The sequence below is a fragment of the Thunnus thynnus genome, chromosome 6, assembly GCF_963924715.1.
Source record: "Thunnus thynnus chromosome 6, fThuThy2.1, whole genome shotgun sequence".
NCBI lineage: Eukaryota > Metazoa > Chordata > Actinopteri > Scombriformes > Scombridae > Thunnus > Thunnus thynnus.
The window spans coordinates 18,217,886-18,237,973 of NC_089522.1; the positions used below are offsets into that span (position 1 = coordinate 18,217,886).

The following is a 20,088-nucleotide window of genomic DNA, read 5'->3' on the forward strand; positions in this document are numbered from 1 at the left end:
CCTCCCTCTCTCTCTCTCTCTCTCACGCTTTCTTTCCCTCTCCCTCCAACACACACCGCAGATGCTGTGTTATGCTGCGCACCAGTGAGTGCGAACATAAGGGCTTCGCGATAAATTACCAGCATCTTGTATAAACTCAGCTCTTCCCTGTTCCTGTGTTGCAATAACGGCTCTTTTTTCTCTCTCACATCCTCTAAATCACTCTTTCTTTTTGCTCTCCTCTTCCACTTTTTGTCAGATAATCCTTTTGTTCTTCTCCACCTTTATTCTCCTCCCATCCTTTGTTTTAGAAGAGAGAGAAAGAAAGTGTATTTATATTGAGCTCAGCTGCGTGTGACTCGAATAATCCCGGCTGCCAAATATTGCAGCCAGAGTAAAGACCCCCTACACACACACACACACGCACATCTAATCATTCATAATCACATTAGCTGCTCTATTCATCCATTTGCATTCAGATTCTCTTATGTGTGGTAATCTCGAGAGGCCCACCCATGATTAAGCTGATTCAAATTATCTGAAGAACAGCCGTGACTGCAGGATCAACAGGACACGCGTTAACCAGTCCCTAATAAACAACGAGATAGGTCTGTCTCTAATTTTGCTTCAATTAGGAGCCAACAGACCCCAAATGATCATCACACCCACCACCTGCATCATATCAGCTCTTCACTCATCTCCACTGCTCTTTTCTCATTTCCTCCCTTCCTTTCCTTCCTTCCTCCAGACCTACAGTAAACCCCCCTCCCCTATTCCCCCCAGTTAATATAGATATGGAGGCCATTAAGTTCGCAGGTTATAGATTCATAGATTCAATCTCATCCATCCCTCAGCACAACCATTAGGATACCGTGGTGGTTTAAAACAAGCACATGTGTGGGTGTGTGAATGAGTTGGTGTCTTTATTTTTGTCTGTCTTCCCTTGTATGTGTATGTGTGCATGTGTGTGCATGGGTCTGTCTCTCCGAGTGTGTCACATTGATGAGACAAGGCCAGAGAAGACAAAGCTCCAATCCAGGGACTCAGTTAGCTCTGGCACGTTCAACTACGTCATCTCAATGCTCTGGACATTCCATCTCAATCAACGCAGGACACAGGGGTAATTCTGACTCTTCTCCATCCTTTTCCTCATCAACTTATCCCTGTCCTTTGCTTTAAATATCTACAGAATCTATTCCTGTAATTCCACTTAACAAATAGGGCTGGGTGGAGATCCGTTAAGAGAGAGACATAAACAGAGACAGAGAAATAGCTTAATGCCTTCATTTCTCATCTGGCTTTATTTCCGTTAGCAATAGTAATGATGGCAGTGCATAAAAGCAACTTTAAGTCCACCATTACTCATTAACAATCAATACAACTGTTTGCAGTTGAATTTGTATACAGAGAACAGTTCTTAGCTGGACTGGTGGAGTGTTAATGCTCTGGATGTATTACCATTAGAGCAATTCACTTTCTCCTGTATGCAAGCAGCTATGCCTGCAGCTACGATGTTATCAGGTCTCAAGCTGTTAGGACTAGCATTCAAACAAGCAGGCTGTTGAGCTAATGCCCATTTTCTGTTACATTTGCATAAATCGGTTGACACTAAACCAGAGCTAAAATAAGCAATGTCCTGTTTGCTCACATTCCACACTCAATATTTGAGTGGTACTTTAAAAAACAGCTCATTTTTCAACAGTACTCAAACTGTCGCCAATCGAACCTAAAAATGACACACACACACATATGTGGTACATGTATGGCACACTTGCCCCCAACCTAACATCCATCTGGCCTTGAATGAGTGTGTGTAAAACAGGAGCTCAGTAGCAGACAAAAACACAGACATACATTGGCTGTTTTATTGTGTAATGGCCAAAGCCATTAATTAGAACCAGTAAACTTTAATAAAGGGCCAATGTTGAAGTGGTAATGCCACACTGAGGCCAGAGCTGAATGGTGACAGTTATGGAGGCTCTGGGGGCTGGTAGCAGGCTAGTAGGGGGTAAGGGATGTAATTTAAGGCTAATAGGTGCTGTACGTCAGCTCTTATACCTCCCTGATGAGGGATTAAGGTTAGTCAAACGAGAGTGGCCGCGTACAAGGCCAGTCTGTGTGGCGCACAGATGCACGAGGGGCAAAGACACACGTTAATGCTCTTGAAAGCACGTACACACACACACACAGGTGAAGTGTGTAATGGCAGCACACAGCTACTTGTTTGTTCCAGTACTCGTCTGTCTGGCTCCACAGTCTAATCACTTTAATATATGTCTGATGTAAACATATATTCTCTTGCTGTCTTTCTACTTAACCTCTCTTTCTCGCTCTACACACACACACACACACACACAGCATGCTGTCTGCGCAGGGTGTTTGACCTGAGCAGTCTGGCCTGACATCAGAGAAGCTGGCAGTTTCAGGGTGTGATGGGTGCCAGTGCTCAGCATTAGCCTACACATTCATCACATAGCAGACGCACACATTCAGCATGTTACAGAGGCATGTGTTTGTGTGGGTGTCAACGCGTTTGTGGGCTGACCACTCGCTGGAGCCTTGGGAAATTTGCTACGATGACGGGCAAACAGTTCCGTACACACATAAAGACACTTTTAAGTAAGGGTAAGAGGGACAGGCAGAGATACAGCGATGAATGGATAGATTGAAAACACAGAGTGAAATAGGGGTGAGAGGGAGAGAGAAAGAGAGACAGCCAGGCTGAGAGAGGCAGGGTGTCTCTGTGCTTTGCATGAGTATATTTGCCCTAGCATCTCTAAACAGTTTGGAACAGATTCGCCACTATATTTCTACAGAGCAGTCATGTGAAGTAGCCAGCGAACACACACACACAGACACTGTGTGGTGCATTATATGCATGTTTACAAGGTTATACAAGGTCTCCAGCTTTGAAAGGAAAAGTACTGCGAGAGAAGAGAGAAGTGATGCTGCTTTGAATGTGACTAATTGTATCAAAACGCCTTAAACTCTTAAGAGGAACGGTTCCCATTCCACTAAGCAGATGGCACGCATTTTCACTTTCACCCACTCACTGTTGTCACCCAATCCCTCTTAGTTCCTCTTAGTTTTTGCCTTTTTCTGTGTAACTAAAAGGGGAAAAAAAGTTGTTCTAAAGATGAGACAAGCGTGAACGGGGTGGAGAAGTGAGAAGAAAATGACGTGAGTGCAACTGAGAATAAGAGCTGGAGAAAAAGGCAGCGCGTCAGAAGAGGAGAGCATGGACCATGAAAGAAGTCTACTGGATGCCACTGGTGAGGAAAAAGGAGAGAGAATGTGAAAGTATGATGCAGAAAACAAAGTAATGAGAAAAATAAGAAGAGGAGGAGGAGGAGGAGGAGGAGGAAGAGGACGGGATGAGGAAGGATCTCTGTATATGTGCCAGAGGAGCAGAGGAAGCCTGTAAGACAGAGAGGGGATATCCTGCCTCACTGCCACGCCACTCCTGCTACGTTTGCTTATGTCCGCTAACACGCTAAAGCATGAGGTCCACAGGACATAGGGAAGAATACCAGACTGTGACACACAACCAGGGGAAGGCTAGCAGTCACACACACACACACACAGACACACACACACACACACAGACAGACACACACACACTCACACACACACACACACACACACACACACACACACACACACACACACACACACACAAACACACACACACACACACACATACACTGGTGCTGTACCAACACAATAACATGCCCATTGATGTCCTGTTTACACACAAAGTACTGAGAGGACATACTGATACATACAGTATAAGGCTTCCTGGTCTGAGTCAAAAATGTGTACGTGTGAATGAGGAAGGGATTTTTCCAGAGTGTCACCTCTTTGGTGGTCAGTGCTGATGATGCACACCATGAGTCACTGGCTTAAGGATTCGGGCAATACAGCCACTTAAAGACTATCAATAACAACAGTGTGAGTGAATCAGTCATACTAACTCCCGATTCCGGAGGCACATATGTTAATACAACAAAAACACCATTCTCTCCCAAGGCAAATGTCACACACTCATCATGAATCACACACAGCTGAGCGCTGAAAAACAACAACTGCCTTCCTGAGAATCTCAAAGCATGTGAAAAGAATGAATTTCTGTTTTTGTTTTAAAAACGTATCGCTCTTTGCAGACACTCCCTCGCAGCCGCCTCAGTGTTGACATTCTCAGCACACTTCCCAGGGGTATCCCACAATGCTGTGCTGCAGGGGCTTGTTGCCTGGTTACAGCGTGGTGTGCATATATTGTGGCAGCGATGGATATCATCAGCATGTGCGATGTGCCAATTCTTGTTGAGCGTGTGTGTGAAATCAAATATCAATTAATCAATTAATATCAGGAATCTGCATCCTGAACATATATTCTGGCTTGTAAGTGTGTGCTTTATTTACCATGGGTCATTAATTTGACATATAGATGTCTTTGTGACTCCATTCCTGTGTGTGTGGGTATGTGTGGTCCCACAGAGACACAGAGAAGTTACACACATGACTGGCTCCATAACTCGACTCCCTGGGTTGGGAGTCACCCCAGAGGTCAAAAAGGATCTTGAGTGTGCACTCATTCACCCATTCCTCAATTCACCCTTCTCCCTCCTTTCTCTCTTCCTTCATCTCTCGCTCTATCTACTGCAGCCATTACTGTGTGCCTCCTACATTGTAAGGGAATGTCCCTGGGGGGAGAGAGAAGGAAGAGGAGGAGGAGGACACAGGAGGAGGTGGAAGCTCTGTCTTAGTGCATTGCCATACCAGGACTGGATGGCTCAGTGTGCGACAAGAATAGGCAAGGAGCCTCTACTGTATGTGTGTCTGTTCCTTAACACATGCTTATGCATGTGTTCCTTTGGATTATGAGCATTCATGAGAACGAAAATCACTTTCCCACTTGTGTGATGTCTTTTTCATCGCCTAACCCAAACATAAAGGACTAGGCCAACATCTCAGTTGACCCTGCGCTGAACTACAGAACTCTTTGACAGGTCAAGATTAGGGTCAAATATGGAGTAGGGCATGACATTAAACCCAAAATAGTGATTACTGCCTCACTCCTGGTGATGAGTGAGGACATAATCTAGTCCATGCTTATGTCTGATCATCTTCCCAAAGCTACTAAACCACTCATCACTGTCCAACGCCAACTCGGCATATGTGTCTCTGATTAGATTGGCCAAAGAGGATTATACACTGTCTAAGAGTAGATGCAGCCGGGGTTATCAAAATGCTATTCACGAGACAGTTCAACAGCATTAAAGGAATGGAGAGCATGAAATTTATCAACTGGAAGCTGATTTCATAATTTCATTACTAAAGATTTTGCCTTCGACCAGTTTAAACAGTAAATGTAAAAACTAAAAGTGAAAACTGTTGGCTTTACAGTTATTTCCATTGGCTATTGTTATTAAGTGCATGTACAGGTACAGTACACAATGTTGGGAAGTCATCAAAAAAGAATGGAGGTGGCGTAGTTGCATTGCAAGGCTTTGTGTCTTGCGCTTCATGCCTAATTTGCACTTCTGGTTAGATGCCAACTGCATTCCGTTGTTAAGTACTTGTATTTGTTCAATAGCAATAAAGTTGAATCTAATCTAATCTAATCTAATCTAATCTAATCACTGGTGGCTTCTGCCCAGGGACTACAGATGAAAATGAGCTTTTAGCTATATCTGGTACAATAAATGTATTGGGAATTGTCCCTGTTAAATAAACAATAAATTGATGCATAAACAGTGTGACTAACAATTCGAAACTGATGTGGTGTGACTACAGCAAATTAAGTTCATCTTCATATTCTTCTGTCAAGCTGAGCAAAATAAATATTAAAGTTTTCAGTAATTTCTAATTTGATTGTATTAGTTTGTATTATTGATCCATTTTCCTTATGGGATGTATTTATAATCTAAAAAAAGACCTCTCTTTACAACATAAGACACAACAAGAGAAAAATACATAATAATAAATAATACATTAAGGGAACTGGGACTATTACACAATTCAGTATCACACAATGCCTTAGGTAAAATCTCTGTCCCAGATTGTGTTAACTGTTTCAAACAAACAAATGCCCATTAAATTCAAAATGACTTTCCAACCCAACACCTGGAAAGTACAATAGCCACTTTTTAAAATTACACGAATGTCAAAGTCAGATGATTTCACCACATTTGTGCAGGTGAGTGTGGGACACTGTGCTTAGTGTTTCATATCCTTGTGAACAGAATTCACAGACCAGATGTAAATCATGACCTCCACTGTGTCTGTGGGTATCTGTACAGTGTGTGTGTGTGTGTGTGTGTGTGTCTGTGTGTGTGTGTGTGTGTGTGTGTGTGTGTGTGTGTGTGTGTGTGTGAGAGAGAGAGAAAGAGAGAGAGACAGCTGACAGACTTTGAGAGTGTCCGTAGGGAATAACTGGCCATACCCTCACTGGGAGATGAAAAATGACACACAATCCACATCACATTTATCTTTCAAACACCATCTGTGTACTGTCACACACGCATACGTCAGCACACACACACACACATGCTCAGACATGAGCACATGCTCAAACACACCTCTCCAGAGAGCAACAAGGTCAAGAGGTCTGCAGTCTAATTGAAAGACCACATGGTGGTACGGTCACATTAAATGTTCAGGTCTTCATTAGGGTCTCGGATGGAAGAAGTAAGAGCTTATTATGTTACCCCTGATTCAATCAATGTATATGTAAGCACCCAACTTAGGGAAATCTACTCTTTTGCCATAGTCACTAAGGAAAACCATAACTGAATCAGATGATGTGTTGTGTGTTTCAGCTTTGAAATACTAAACTAACATTCAATCTGTCTTTTCATCTCTGTGCACACATTTGCTGTTTCCTCTGTTACCTCCTCACACAAAAAGAAATCCATCAACCCACTGACCTTCTCTTTTTATCCTTCACCCTTCTCGCTCTTTCTTTCCTCCTTCCCTCCAAACTTTGCCTTCCTCCCTGTTTCCCTCCCTTCCTCCGCTCCCTAAATTACAGTTATTATGGTGTCAACCCACCCTCCATGTAAATGCAGCTTCAGAGGAGTCTAAGACACTTTTAGATCTGTTTCTAACGCCTGCTAGGGACCAATTACAAGGCCACAACCATAGTCCCAAGACATCCAGAGGCCTGTAAAGACTGGGGTTGGTCCACCATAAGCTCCCATACCCCTTCCCACGACCAGCTGGTTGAAACCTCCACAAAGCTTTCGGAAGGTTTTATTTGCCAACAGATCTATTCTGGTAGCTGTAGTTTTAGACAGGCCAGGTCAGTAGAATAGAGAACATCAAGGAAAACCTGTACTGTGATACATCATAAAATATGTTCAAACAATTAATAATACGTGTGATTATCATATATTGTCCATATATAGTGCATTTAGGAAGTATTAGGACAGGGACACATTTTTCATTGTGCTGTCTCTGTATTCTAGCACATTTTTTAGGGTATGTACAGCCACGTCAGATAAATAGTGTATGAATAACATCCCTTTGTATACACTTGTATTCATTTTTATAAAGTTCCTCAATTTCAGGGGACAGAAAGAAATAGTTTGTTGTGACAACAATAACAAGCTCTTGTTTGTTTCAGAGGCTAACCCTAACCTCAGTCTGGTCCTCAGTGATTGAAACACAGATTCAGCTGGTCTGAAATCAGGTGACTGACTTGACCATCCAACTGTCTGGTCATTGAAAAAACCGTCTTTAATGATTTTGTCTATATGGTTAAGGATCACTGTCTTGCTGCATTGTCTCTAAAATTTGGGGACATGTATACAAAGGAGTGGAGTCCTACAGTGTTCACTCAGTGTGGATGTGGACACCTTAAACCAGTCTTAACGCTTTTTTCTTAACATTTTAACAACGTCTTAACATTTCAAACTTAAACCTTACAGTCATTATGTCATTTCAAATCAAATGTGCTGTAGAAGCTAAAACAATTATGTCTGTCCAAATACTTTCAGACTGCACTGTACATGTTCTGTCAGGTGTGTATAACCAAGAATAGATTTTGGCCAGTAAAGCTTAATACACACTAACTCTGGGCTGCTCATTTCAAAGCTACGCAGTTTAGCTCCTCCAATCCATCTGACACCACATCAAAAGGAATGATTCACTAAGCCACTGATAAAGTCATATCTCTGAAGCATGTCCACATCCCTTGGCTCAGATTGACCACGGCAATGAATGACTATGGCTGTGGGTACAGAGCAAACCATTACTCAAAAGGCGTGTGGGTGGGAGGGGGAGGAGGTCATGTTGGGAATGTGGCTTTTTAGGTCAATGAAGCTGGAAAGGAGGAAGAGAGAGGGAGAGAGAAGAAGCGTGAAGGGAGGACGGGTTCAATCTCCCTGACAGCTCTTGAATGAAGCTGAAATCAATGTGCATATAATATTGCCTGGCAGCGAGTTGCCCCATTTCATCCCATTACTGACCCACATCACCCATGTCATCTTCCTTCATCTTAACATCCTGAGCCCATCTCTCTTTTCCATCTCTTGATCCAGGAACCACTGTAGTCAGCAGAGCCCCAGGCAGACACACACACACACACACACACACACACACACACAAAATTACACCACCTAACTTCAGACTTGACTCCTGAGGCCTGATGAGTGGGAGCGTGACAGACATATATTTGGACACAGAATGGTTGTCCCTTAAGTCTTCACTGAGTCTATTCAGGTTCCACAATAAGACCGAAAGGTCGCCTGCTGGCATGTCCTGTCTGACACCATTTATGACTCTGTCGCAGTAAATGCGTAGGAATCCATACCTAACAAAAGCGCCTCTCTTAGCTTCTCTGTGCCTTGATGCTAACTGGGCAGACAGAACTAGACGACAAGATTTGTTCAGAGAGGGAGAAAGAGAAAGGAAAAGTGATTCTGGAAAAAAATGTGCATCTGAATATGTATCTCTGCTCGACTGCTTGACTGTGTGTGTGTCTCACCTGGTATAAGGTCATCACAGCAGACCTCTATGGATCCAGATGAGCAGTCACTCAGTTCATCCACAGAAAAATCACTCTCCTGCACCTGCAGCCTGTCAACACATCATTAACACAGCCGTCACACATCTGTTACTGAACATGCAAATCACTTCAATACCGTTGATTACAATCAAAACACACAAGCCACTGTGTAGGACAGTGACACAGAAAATGGACAGCTTTCCCCTGCGTGTCACACTGATTTCCATACAAGCAAATTGATGAAACAGAAAATCACTGATAACACACAAAGCGCTGTGAATAATTTCATAATTATAAAAGGAAAACAAGTAAAAGGAAGAAGTTCTTTTCTCTTGTTTTCTTATTTTAGTAAGTACTGTACACCAGAAAATTCTATTTTGACTGATTCACTCTTCATGGATTGATTCATTTAACTAAAACACTGCACAATTCAATAACACACATCAAACACAGGAACACGGCATTTTTTTACTTACAAAATTAGATTCACTCTTTTCTTGTTTTATCATGAGGCCCAATGTGTGTGAAAGAGAGAACAACAGTATATTGAGTGAGCCCAGAGGCTGTCAAGAGGACACTTTAACAATCAGCTCTGCTCCAGAAAACACCAAGTGTGTGTGTGCGTGTGTGAGTGTGTGTGTGTTTGCGTGCTCACAGATACAAAGGAATTAGACTGAAATGGCCAAAACAGGCCTCTGGGGCTGGTCTTTAGTATCCAGGGAGGGAGTCGTCTTTAGTGTGTGTGTGTTAATAGAGAGTGGGATCGTAAAGAGCTATGAGAAGAGAAAGTGATCATATAATAATGACAAGAGAATGGTTTTACAACAGGAGTCAATTAAAGGGGCTTAGCAAGTTGTGTGTGTGTGTGTGTGTGTGAGCACAGACAGCTTACCTGTAGCTGAAGGGAGCCACAGTAGCCATGTTGACTCTCGGTGTGAGTGGTTCTGTGAACGCCTCCTCCTTTTGTAGGCTCTGATCCTGCACATCGACAGCCTCCTTGCACATAACTGGCATGATGAATGTGAGTGGTGGCAGCGGCTGGAGACCAGGAGAGGAAGCCGGGCTACTGTCCTCAGGAGTCCCCATCTCCTCGTCCGATTGGCTGGTAGACTCACTGCGACCTCTGATGGTATGCTTGGAGCTTGTTTGAGCGAGAGCGGGGCGGAGGTTATCGTTGTTCAACATGGCGGACTGGGCTGGCTGGTTTTCTGGAGGCTCCTCTTCTCTTCCTGACTTGACTTCAAACGCCACCTGGGATGCAGAGTTGGAGTTGTCTCCTCTCCTGAACTGGTGTGGTGGACGTAGGTTGCTGGCTCCCCATGCTTGGTTCTTATTGGTGAAGGCACTTCTGTTGCGATTGCCGTCATGAGGAAAGTGTATTGGGGTTTGAGTCGGAGCAGGTTTACCCAGGTCTAGTGTGTCTTTGGAGTGTGCTGGTGGTATCCGGCGCTGGGTCAGTGGGCTGCTGTAGGCGGAACGTGAAGCCTGGGGAGCAGGTAGACCTCCCGTTCGCTGGAAGAGCTGACTTTTCAGGCCAGCATCTCTCAGGGAGTCCCGAGAGGAAGGCCCTTGGATGCTGGTGCTCCGTGGGCAAAGTGAAGGAGAGTGCGTTGGTGTGTGTGTGGGAGTGTGTGTGGGTGTGTGTTTAGGGGTCTGTGTCAAAGGCCTAGGCAGCTCGCTAGCCCGGCGGCGGGTGTCTGTTTTTGGGGAAGACGGCAACAAGCTGCGTGGGAGGGGGATTCCTGATGAGGGAGGAGGCCGGGGGGCCGACTTCACATTGACTCCCCCACTCATACTGACCTGAATGGAGAAACAGAGAGAGAGACACCTATGAGTCAAAATGTTGAATACTAAGATGAGCACTCCACTTTCTTTATCTTTCTTTAGCCACAACAACAGTATAACACCATTAGTCACAAAAACCTTCCCAAAAAGTGTATTTTTTTAATTTAGGGGTCAATTTAACTGTGTTAAAATCTATCAGGTAAACTAGAATTCGCTGTTCTCGACACAGAGCTAGTTACTGTAAACATCAACGGTATGCGAGCATGTGAACCAAGCACATATGACAAACTGAGTCATGGTAAACCACGAGTTGAGCTTATTTTCAGAAAGGCATGGAGCGTCTGCGCAATCAAATTTGCCTGCTGGGAGGTCAAAACACAAAAACAGCCTCACACACAAGCACAGACACATGCTCACAGCAACGTGTAACAGCTGCTTTTAGAGCGTTATGTTCTCAAATAACTGATTTTCTCCACATATTGAATTCAAATACACACTCGCATAGTAGATTCCCACACACACACACACACACACACACACACACACACACACACACACACACATCATTGCCCAAACACACTGCTCTCTTACATTAACAGCTTCAGAGGTGGCAGGGGATCGTCCTTACCTAATATGCTTTGATTCCAGATATTCACACTTTCTATTGCCCTCTTCACCGTCCCTTTCAGAAATACACAGCCCTTTTAAGAACTATAAAACTCTACTTAATAGTCTTTGAGCCCTTCTCAGCTGCGCAAGCTGCAGTGAATGTTGGTCAAGTGAGACATTTCATGTAATATCGTATAATTTAACTACCTTGTGCTGCCCAGCTGGAGAAAAAGAGGCGGTAGGCTGTGAGGTTAGGAGGTTGGAAAGATGGGAGGGGAGGGGAAAAAGAAGAAAACAGCAAGTGTTCTCACGTGACAGTTTTTGATGAAATCTGACTTATTCATTCCAGCATGTAAATCATAATATCTCCCACAGGAGATTTACAATACTGACGAACATTTTTTGGGGGATTTGTAGTTCAAATTAAGACATTAAATGGGAAGAGGCAAGGTGATATAAGTTGGCTATAACACATATATGTTTTCCCACAATGATTTTTACTGTATTGTCAATTCAATTTTTTCAGTTTAACTTTTAAGAACTTTTTTGAGTGATACATTATTAGTAAGTATATATTATTTTTATCAATGTTTTAAATAAGAAATGCAGGTAAATATGCTTTTCTCTGCGATGAACAATATTAAATTATTAGCCAACCTATAACAATAAAACTGCCATATCTTCATGAATGTCATACACAACATAGTGAACTAACCATGTTGCTGTTACTGTCCAGATGTGCAGGACCTGGTCAACAGCTGTTCTGCTCTCACACGGATATAAACATACTTCATACAGTACTTCCTGTACTCCACTTTTACTTTTGAAAAGATTGACATAAAAGGCATTTATTATTACACACACACACACACACACACACACACACACACACACACACACACAAATACACAGATTTAACGGTTAAACCCTGCTTGCCCTTTCTTAAATAGCAGAAATTCTGCTGCCAGAAGACTTCTTAGGAAACTGTCTTTAATAAAGCAGAGATACATCAAATTAAGCCGTCAAAGTCTCGGGGATAATATGTTGGATTATTTGAAAGGCGCATCTAATCACAGTATTGCACACAGTGTAATGTGGATCGCACAAACACACACATTAACTCAGCAGTCGGAGCAAAAGGTCTGTCATTTTCAGAATCCCTGCAGCGCAGAAAGGTTGACTAATTCAGCTCAAAAACTCAAAACAGACCCAAAAATAACCTTTCAGTTTGTTATGAAGGAAAGGATAGATTATCTGTAGAAGACCTTAATTTTTCCCACTCATATTATCAGACCCACTCACGCAGAAAATTGAGAGATTTGGGTATTTTGCCAAGGACTCCATCATAGTTGACTCAATGCTAATGAAGACCTGCAGCACACAGCGGCGATGATGCAGCAGTAGGTAAACAGAGACAGATGCGATCATCCATTCTCCTCATCTCCCCCCATCTGTGCTTGTCTCTGTCTCTTTTCCTCTTGCTCTTTCTCACTTTCTCCTTCTCCTTGGAGGCCAATACACTGATAAGCATCAGAATTTCTGTCTGATACAATTCCTGCTAGGATTTCCAGGAGCACAGGTGCGGTCTGGCTCTGTGTCTATCTGTATGGAAATGAGCTATTCCCCGGAGATACACCAGGGTCATACTAGTACTACTGCAGCCGACACAAGGACACACAGAGACTCAGCTGTGGCGGGAATGTCTGTGTATATATGAAAAGAGAAAGAAATCGGAGACAAACAATGATACATGTCTGCTGACTGAAACCAGTAGTGGTAAGCAGGTAACAAAGTGGCAAATCAAATTAAGGTCTGATTCCCTCACACATAAAGCAATGTTTTACAGCACAAGCTTGTTATACGTGTGGGGTGCGGTCTCTGTGTCATGTGTTCAGATACTATACTGGCTTGAAAGACAGGATTATTCTGTATCTTCCTGTTATATAAGTACCTTTACAATAGTTAGATTGTTGGTTAGCTGACATTTTCACCGTGGATCTAAAAGCTTGTGACTTGTCTGGCTACAGAAATTAGTCTGAATATAGAAAGTGCAGTAATTTGTGGTAATAAAAGGCTGAGTTTATTTAAAACCTACAGGAAGAACACATAAGAAATCAGATATTTAGTTTGGTTTAAGGTGGGTTTTTTGTGGTTCAAGTCTGGTGCTAAGGAAAAAAGGTGAGGACAAATAGGTTAGCTATTAGTTAGTTATTAGTAGTTTTTTTCTGATCAGTTGATTAATCAGTTTGTCCATAAAACATCATAAAATAGTGAAAAATACCCATTACAGTCTCCCAAGATGATGTTCTTTAAACTTCTTTTGGCTGACGAACAGTGCAACACCCAGAGATATTCAATTTACAACATAAAACAGAGGAAAGCAGCATTTTTTTAGATATGAGAAGCTGGAACCAGATAATGTCTGGCATTTTTGCCTGATAAATGAGTTTAACAATGACTGGATTTTAAAATTGCTGTTGATTAATCAACCTACTAATCAATTAGCTATTTGCTTAATACAATAGATGTGAGTGTTTCTGTGACATTCACTACATACAGACAACACTTCCAATGTTAAGTCTTTAAGTAGTTGCACACAACTTTCTGAGCCCCTATTAACTGACCCCTGCTGTAAGTAATAGTTATTACATTACATTGCAAGTGAATGAAAGGCCTATTAGTTAAGCAAACGTGTGGATAAACGAAAAAGTATTTGAAAAGTCATCTCAGTCATTCTGCCAGGATGGTGCTGACATCTGCTGGATATTGTGTGCAAAAGCAGCAGCAGCAGGCACCCTGATTCCTTCACTGCTCCTCTGTTCTGTGTAATTTTCTTTCTATCTCCACATAGCTAGGAGCTGCACCACATGAGCTGAGTAAAAACATACTTCACCTCAGTCAAAAAAAATGCAACTGTTTCGGGTATAAACTTCTCTTTCCTCTGACGGGAGAGCTTAGGCAGGATAGCGCAGCCAGCATAAGATGTTAGCTTCTAACTTCATAATCACATCACAACATTTAGCTCTCCGGTCCCATGACACACTCAGCCTGAACTGAGTTATGTCTGATCAAAGAAACATGTAAAGCCCCTCTCTCTCTCTCTCTCTCTCTCTCTCACACACACACACACGCACCGTCACCCTTGTGATGAACACCCTCTGACTCATCACAAAATCAATAAATGAGGTAGTAACACAGGCCTCTCTGTCTGAACTGAAGGACATTAGCAGTGCCTGTGTGTTTGTGTGTGTCACCTAGTCTGGAAAGTCTACAATAAATAAATGTAATTACCTCCATAATGACAACAACCATCTTGCAATATCTCAGTGACACCCAGTGGTGCAAAAACACTAAAATGTACAGTTAGAATTCCTAGAAATGCACAGTGTTTGTAGAAGACAGTCACAACAGAATGACAATAACAACATCTGAAACTCAAATGCTGCTTATTATGAAATGTCATATGCCAGATCTGCTGTCCGACATGAGTATATTACCTGCCAATTGGGTCCCGCGTCTTTGGTGAGCCGTTAGGCTGAGAAGGCAGTGCCGGTATGAGGGAGGTCACGCTTCTCCGACGTCCCAGGAACAATGGGCTGTTTTTTCCTGGATCACTGTTGCATCCTCACCACTGCCCTCCCATTGGTCCGTAGCGCCTCACTATTCACCAAGACAGGAAGCTGTGACAAACAGGAACCACATTTCCAGCCAATCAGCCAACCCATACCAAAGTGACTCATTTTCAAAGTCACTTTCTTTGATGAAATCAGTGTTCTCATCTTTTGGCAGCAAAACTTCATTTCAGTCACACAATAAATGTCTGTTTGAACAATGAACTGAATACTGTTTATGTTATTATGAGTCAGTTACCAAAATGGAAATTTACTTGGTCTACATTGACACATTCTGTCATCCTTAGGGACAGTTTTCAGGGACACAGTTAAACAGTTGACCACAATGTATTTTTCATGTCATACACTGGGTTCTGCAAGTGTTTTATTTATTGAGGATAGTCAATGACTGATGTGAAAACATAAAATTGACCAAAACTGGTCTAACAAGGCTTTCAGTGCTGCATGGTACAACCACATGGTGAAGTAATCAGTTGAGGAGTTCCACAAAATTTCTACAGTCAGAGTGTGAATCACTCAGAAACGAGGGAAAAGATGTTCTTCTAACACTCGCTGGCTCCACACGCACTCATTAAAGAAGCGAGGATAGTGGTGCAAACACATACACCCACACAAACTAAACAGGACAGGAGAGAACATAACCAGACTACCAATAATATAAACATTACCATGTGTGCACATGAAGTGCGCCTCTATTCTGATTCACTACTACTAATCTTCTCCACGTCATCCGACACTCTAATTTTTTCAGACCTTTCTCAGATGCACACACATTACACTATGTATGCTATGCATGCTGCACTGAGTCATACAGCCCCTATAACGCTGACTAAGGCTGATCGCATCATGTCACCCCTGGTTAGAGCGTACCCCCCACCTCTCTCATCCCCTCTTCCCCTCTTTTCATCCCACTTAAGCTCTGCCTTTCTGTCCGTTTGCCTCTCTCTTTCACTCTACAGCCATCACTCCGTTGCGCTCCTGATAATGATATCACTGTGAACATGTTCATCCAACAAGATGTGTTTGTATTTATCTGTTCACACAATCAACAGGGAAAAAAAATACCATTCATAGTTACATTTACAAAAAATGAGAGAACAGATAAATTCATTCAACAGTCTAATTAACAAACGCATAAACAGAAATGTCAAATACTACACTCACCCTCCGTGAGCATCTGGATACAAAGCAGCGACTGAGTTGTCTCCCAATCTGTATGCTGCTGAGCGCGTCTGGCTACTTTTGCCTGGCAAGCCTCTGAGCTGCGAGCATGTGCATTTGTGTGTGTGTGTCTCTGTCTGTCATTCTACTCCTCTATCACGTCATGCCGCTCTGCTGCTGCCGCAGTACGCCTGCAGCCGTATTCCCGCCCCTCTCTTTCTTTTTTCCTCCCCTCATCACAATCCCTACCTCTTTCTCTCTCTCTCTTTCTCTCAGTAATGGACCTGTTGGCTGTGCTCCCTCCCTCTCTGAGGTGAAATATAAGCCTAGCTGAAGCAGAGACAGGCTGGTCCATTAGCTGGATGAGTGTGGTTTGTGTGTCTCTGTGTGTGTGTGTGTGTGTGTGTGTGCTCACACATGGCCGCCTGTATGTGTGAGTAATGCATGGTAATTAAGCAGATGTAGCCACAAATGTAAAAAGCCCAACCCCATCATCTGGCTTTAAAAGTCTAATTGATGGTCAGGGAAAGAAGATTTTATAAAAAGAGAAAAGAAAAAACAGAGCGTGCTAATGATAGATCTGCAAATGACAAATGAAAATGTGCATGACACTTGCATAAACACACACAAATGCGCACATCTGATGTCTATATTCATGTGTGTGCCAGTGCGCATGCCCGAATGAACAAGCATCCTGGAGGTGGAACTGCCCATCCATCACTCTAATTTGTCCCACACCTCTAATGAAAGAGGACGACAGAGTGCGATAAAGAAATACAGGAGATATAAAAAAGGGGAGAGAAGCTGGAGACAGGAGGCAAGGACCAAGAGAGTAAACCTTCTATTGACATCTTTTCCCAGCTGACAAATACAGAGTAACAATATACATCCCAGATCTGACCTTGAACTAAGCTTCTCCAGACTGTATTTATATCCTCATAAACCACAGACTGTAAAAATATCATCACACGTGGCCAGTCCACCCAAAATATCTGATCCAGTTACCAAAAAAGAAAATGTTATTTAACTGTGGCGGTACAAAGACTTGCTATTTTTACTACTGACTCACATATCTTCCTGTATTGTACTCATAATGGGTTTGTTTTGAGTTTAATAGAAAATACTTGGTGATTTTATTTTTGTTTTGTTTTTTTTGATTTTCAGTTCCCAGCCACTTTTGTGTCTTACTCTCGCTCTGTTTCTCTGTCTATTCTCCCATTTCTGCTGTGCTGGCTTACTGTTTGACACACTGACATAAGGGACAGTGCTGAATATTTAATGAAGATTGTGATACAGAGCAGGATCACAGCCTTAAAAAAAAATCACTGTAATGGCATCTTCATACTTCAATGATTGTCAAACGTTATTTCTGAGAATGTCAACTTGTTTTTCTTCTTATGTGTTTATTCAATCATTAGATTGAACGATCTGTAATGGTCTTACAGCCTTGATCTTGCAGTAAAGTACAGCCTGAGAGCTTTCTGGCTGATCATATATTGATCAGCCATTGACTGGCTGCACTAACACTTGACGAGGTCTGCAAGTCTCTGCTCAAGAGATACATAAATAATGTAAAGCCTGTTCGGCAGTATGCAAATAAATACATCAACTGATCAACTGACCATAATAAACTGATGAATTCTAGTGTGCAGCCTAATGGGCAAAGCGCCTCCCCCACACATGCTGGACACATGAATGCACATGCATACTGTACACCCCCCCCCCCCCCCCCCACAACTCCCTCTTTCTCCCCACAAACATGCACACTCAATATGCCCTTCATATTGTAGACTACAATCACTTCAATGCTCACCCCTAAAATACTCACAATAATAATGCCAAGGCCCCTCTTGTGGTTCTTCAGCTCCCAATAGGGGATTAAAATGTTTGAAACTCATGCACGGCAAACACTCCAAAGTCAGCCACAAGCACAAAACACACTCACATGATCTGTTGCTTTGTCTCAGTGGCTCATGAAACGGGAAGTGATTTGTAACAGAGGGATTATGGGTAGGGGCATGCAAAACCGTTTGTGTGTGTGTGTGGGTGTGTGTATGTGTGTGTGTTGAGAGGGTTGGGGGTTAATGTCATAACTAATCTTCTGATGTCCCCCGAGGCATGCTCACCCCCCTGACAGACGCCGCTTTGACAAAGGGACATTTGTGTCACTGTCACCCCGAGGGGCATCTGGAGGGATCGGGGGGTGTTGGGGGTTCTAACATGTTGAGTGTTCGGGCCTCTGACATGTAGCTTCACTGAGATGAGTAAAATAAAGTGAGAGCAGACAGATGTAACACTAATGAAGAACAAACAGACAAAAACATAAAAGAGGTTATTGCAGCTTTGAGGAAGTTAAAGTTCCCTTTGAAAATTCATCTTCAATTACCGAACTGCTCCGTCAAAAGTGCACATAAGACTGTACCTCATGTGAATGCACTGTTACCACTAGATGGGGTCAAACTGCTTCATCTCATGCTGAAGTCTCCTGTCTGGTATCACTGTACTCAGGTACAAAATTAAATGCAGTGAAGACCAGTTAAACCTAATATTGAAAAGGTTTTGCAACAGAAAAGTGGAAATTCACAAGGCCAGAGAGTTAGTAGACCTGTGAATGTTGATCTCTAGTATCCATACTTTAAGAGGGTTTAGTCATAATGTGCTGAGTATCATGTTATGATATGATATTGTGTGTATTGCCTACATTTGAACACATCATATCACCCATAACAAATTAGTTTTTTAAAAGAATTGCAAAAACTAAGGCTGTTCTAAAACTGAATCGCCTTTCATCTGACTTTACAATAACCGGTATTAGACACAACATATTACAAGTATAATGTAATAAAGAATACTATAAAATACTATAAAATGGTTTTACATTATTCAAGAATGTAATTTCTGTCTAGTTGGAAAAAAAAACTGTTGTGTTTGTTTGACTTCCTCCTGTGGGAAATTCTTGTCAACAATTCTGATCATAAATACTGCAACACCGAAACAAACTGAAATAACCCAAAATCCTCATTCCTGCAGGAGTGGAAGACAAGAACTAAACATAACGTCACTCTTTGTCTTTTATTTGACTCAATCAAACCCAAGTTTCCACAATCTGACAATCAAACCACCCATTTCCTCTCCTCACTGTGTGTTTTCTCCAGTTTATTTGATGGAAAAAAACAAACATAGACTTTTGTTTATTTGTTCGTTCATTCCAGCTCATTTTTTTCAGGGCAAGGAGGGCTGGAGTCAATAAAAGCTGACATTGTTTGAGAGACACTTTTGACAGGTACCCAGTCAAAATGACACAGATAGACAGACACTCTGACTGTGGGAAACTGCAGCAAGCAAACAAGGAGAGTGCTATAAGTGTATAGACCTAAATCTATTACTACAACTAATAGCTTTGCCACTAGAAATAATAATAATCATCATAACCATGAGGAATTATGTTTCCATTGGCTTAGTTGTGGGTTCTGATCATTCATTTCTGGTCGTCTGTGATCATTTACAGCTTATTTCAGTTCTCAGAAATGTGTTTTCTAGTCAGTTTTGGCAGATCACTTAGGATACAAAGAGCACTGAAGTCAAGGCATAATCATTTCACTAGATAAGCATCAACCAGTGAACTGTCCTGTTTTTGAATTACTATATCATTACTTTATTCATCTGTATTGTGGACTGTGGTAAAACAATGAAAATGGCACATTTACTGAGGCTGATATTTGTGTAAAATTATGGATTCCTTGTATTACAACATGTACCAGAGTCTTTGCCACACAAAGACTAACATCTGGTTGTTATTTTTGGTTTGGTATAGTCTTGAATTGGATATACAGTGTAAAAATAATTATCATTAAGAAGTAACCAGGGTTGGATGATTATTCAATATTGTTGTTTATTTCAGTTGATCGTGAT

At 42.2% G+C, this 20,088-nt stretch overlaps 1 protein-coding gene across 6 annotated transcripts in view; it reads right to left on the reverse strand.

Moving 5' to 3' along the window:
- LOC137184541 (neuron navigator 1-like) overlaps nucleotides 1–20,088 on the reverse strand; it is a 108,238-nt gene that overhangs the window by 70,955 nt on the left and 17,195 nt on the right. For 2 of the 6 annotated variants that reach the window (XM_067592313.1, XM_067592307.1), the window contains exons 3-5: nucleotides 14,881–15,063; nucleotides 9,882–10,789; nucleotides 8,969–9,060 (exon numbers count right to left, since the gene is read on the reverse strand). In XM_067592313.1, the coding sequence (XP_067448414.1) occupies nucleotides 8,969–9,060; nucleotides 9,882–10,783 (994 nt within the window). In that variant the 5' untranslated portion in view covers nucleotides 10,784–10,789; nucleotides 14,881–15,063. Of the gene's footprint in view, nucleotides 1–8,968; nucleotides 9,061–9,881; nucleotides 10,790–14,880; nucleotides 15,064–16,179; nucleotides 16,300–18,004; nucleotides 18,104–20,088 lie in introns of those variants that run through there. The other 4 variants (XM_067592311.1, XM_067592310.1, XM_067592312.1 and 1 more) reach the window with 4 other exon arrangements.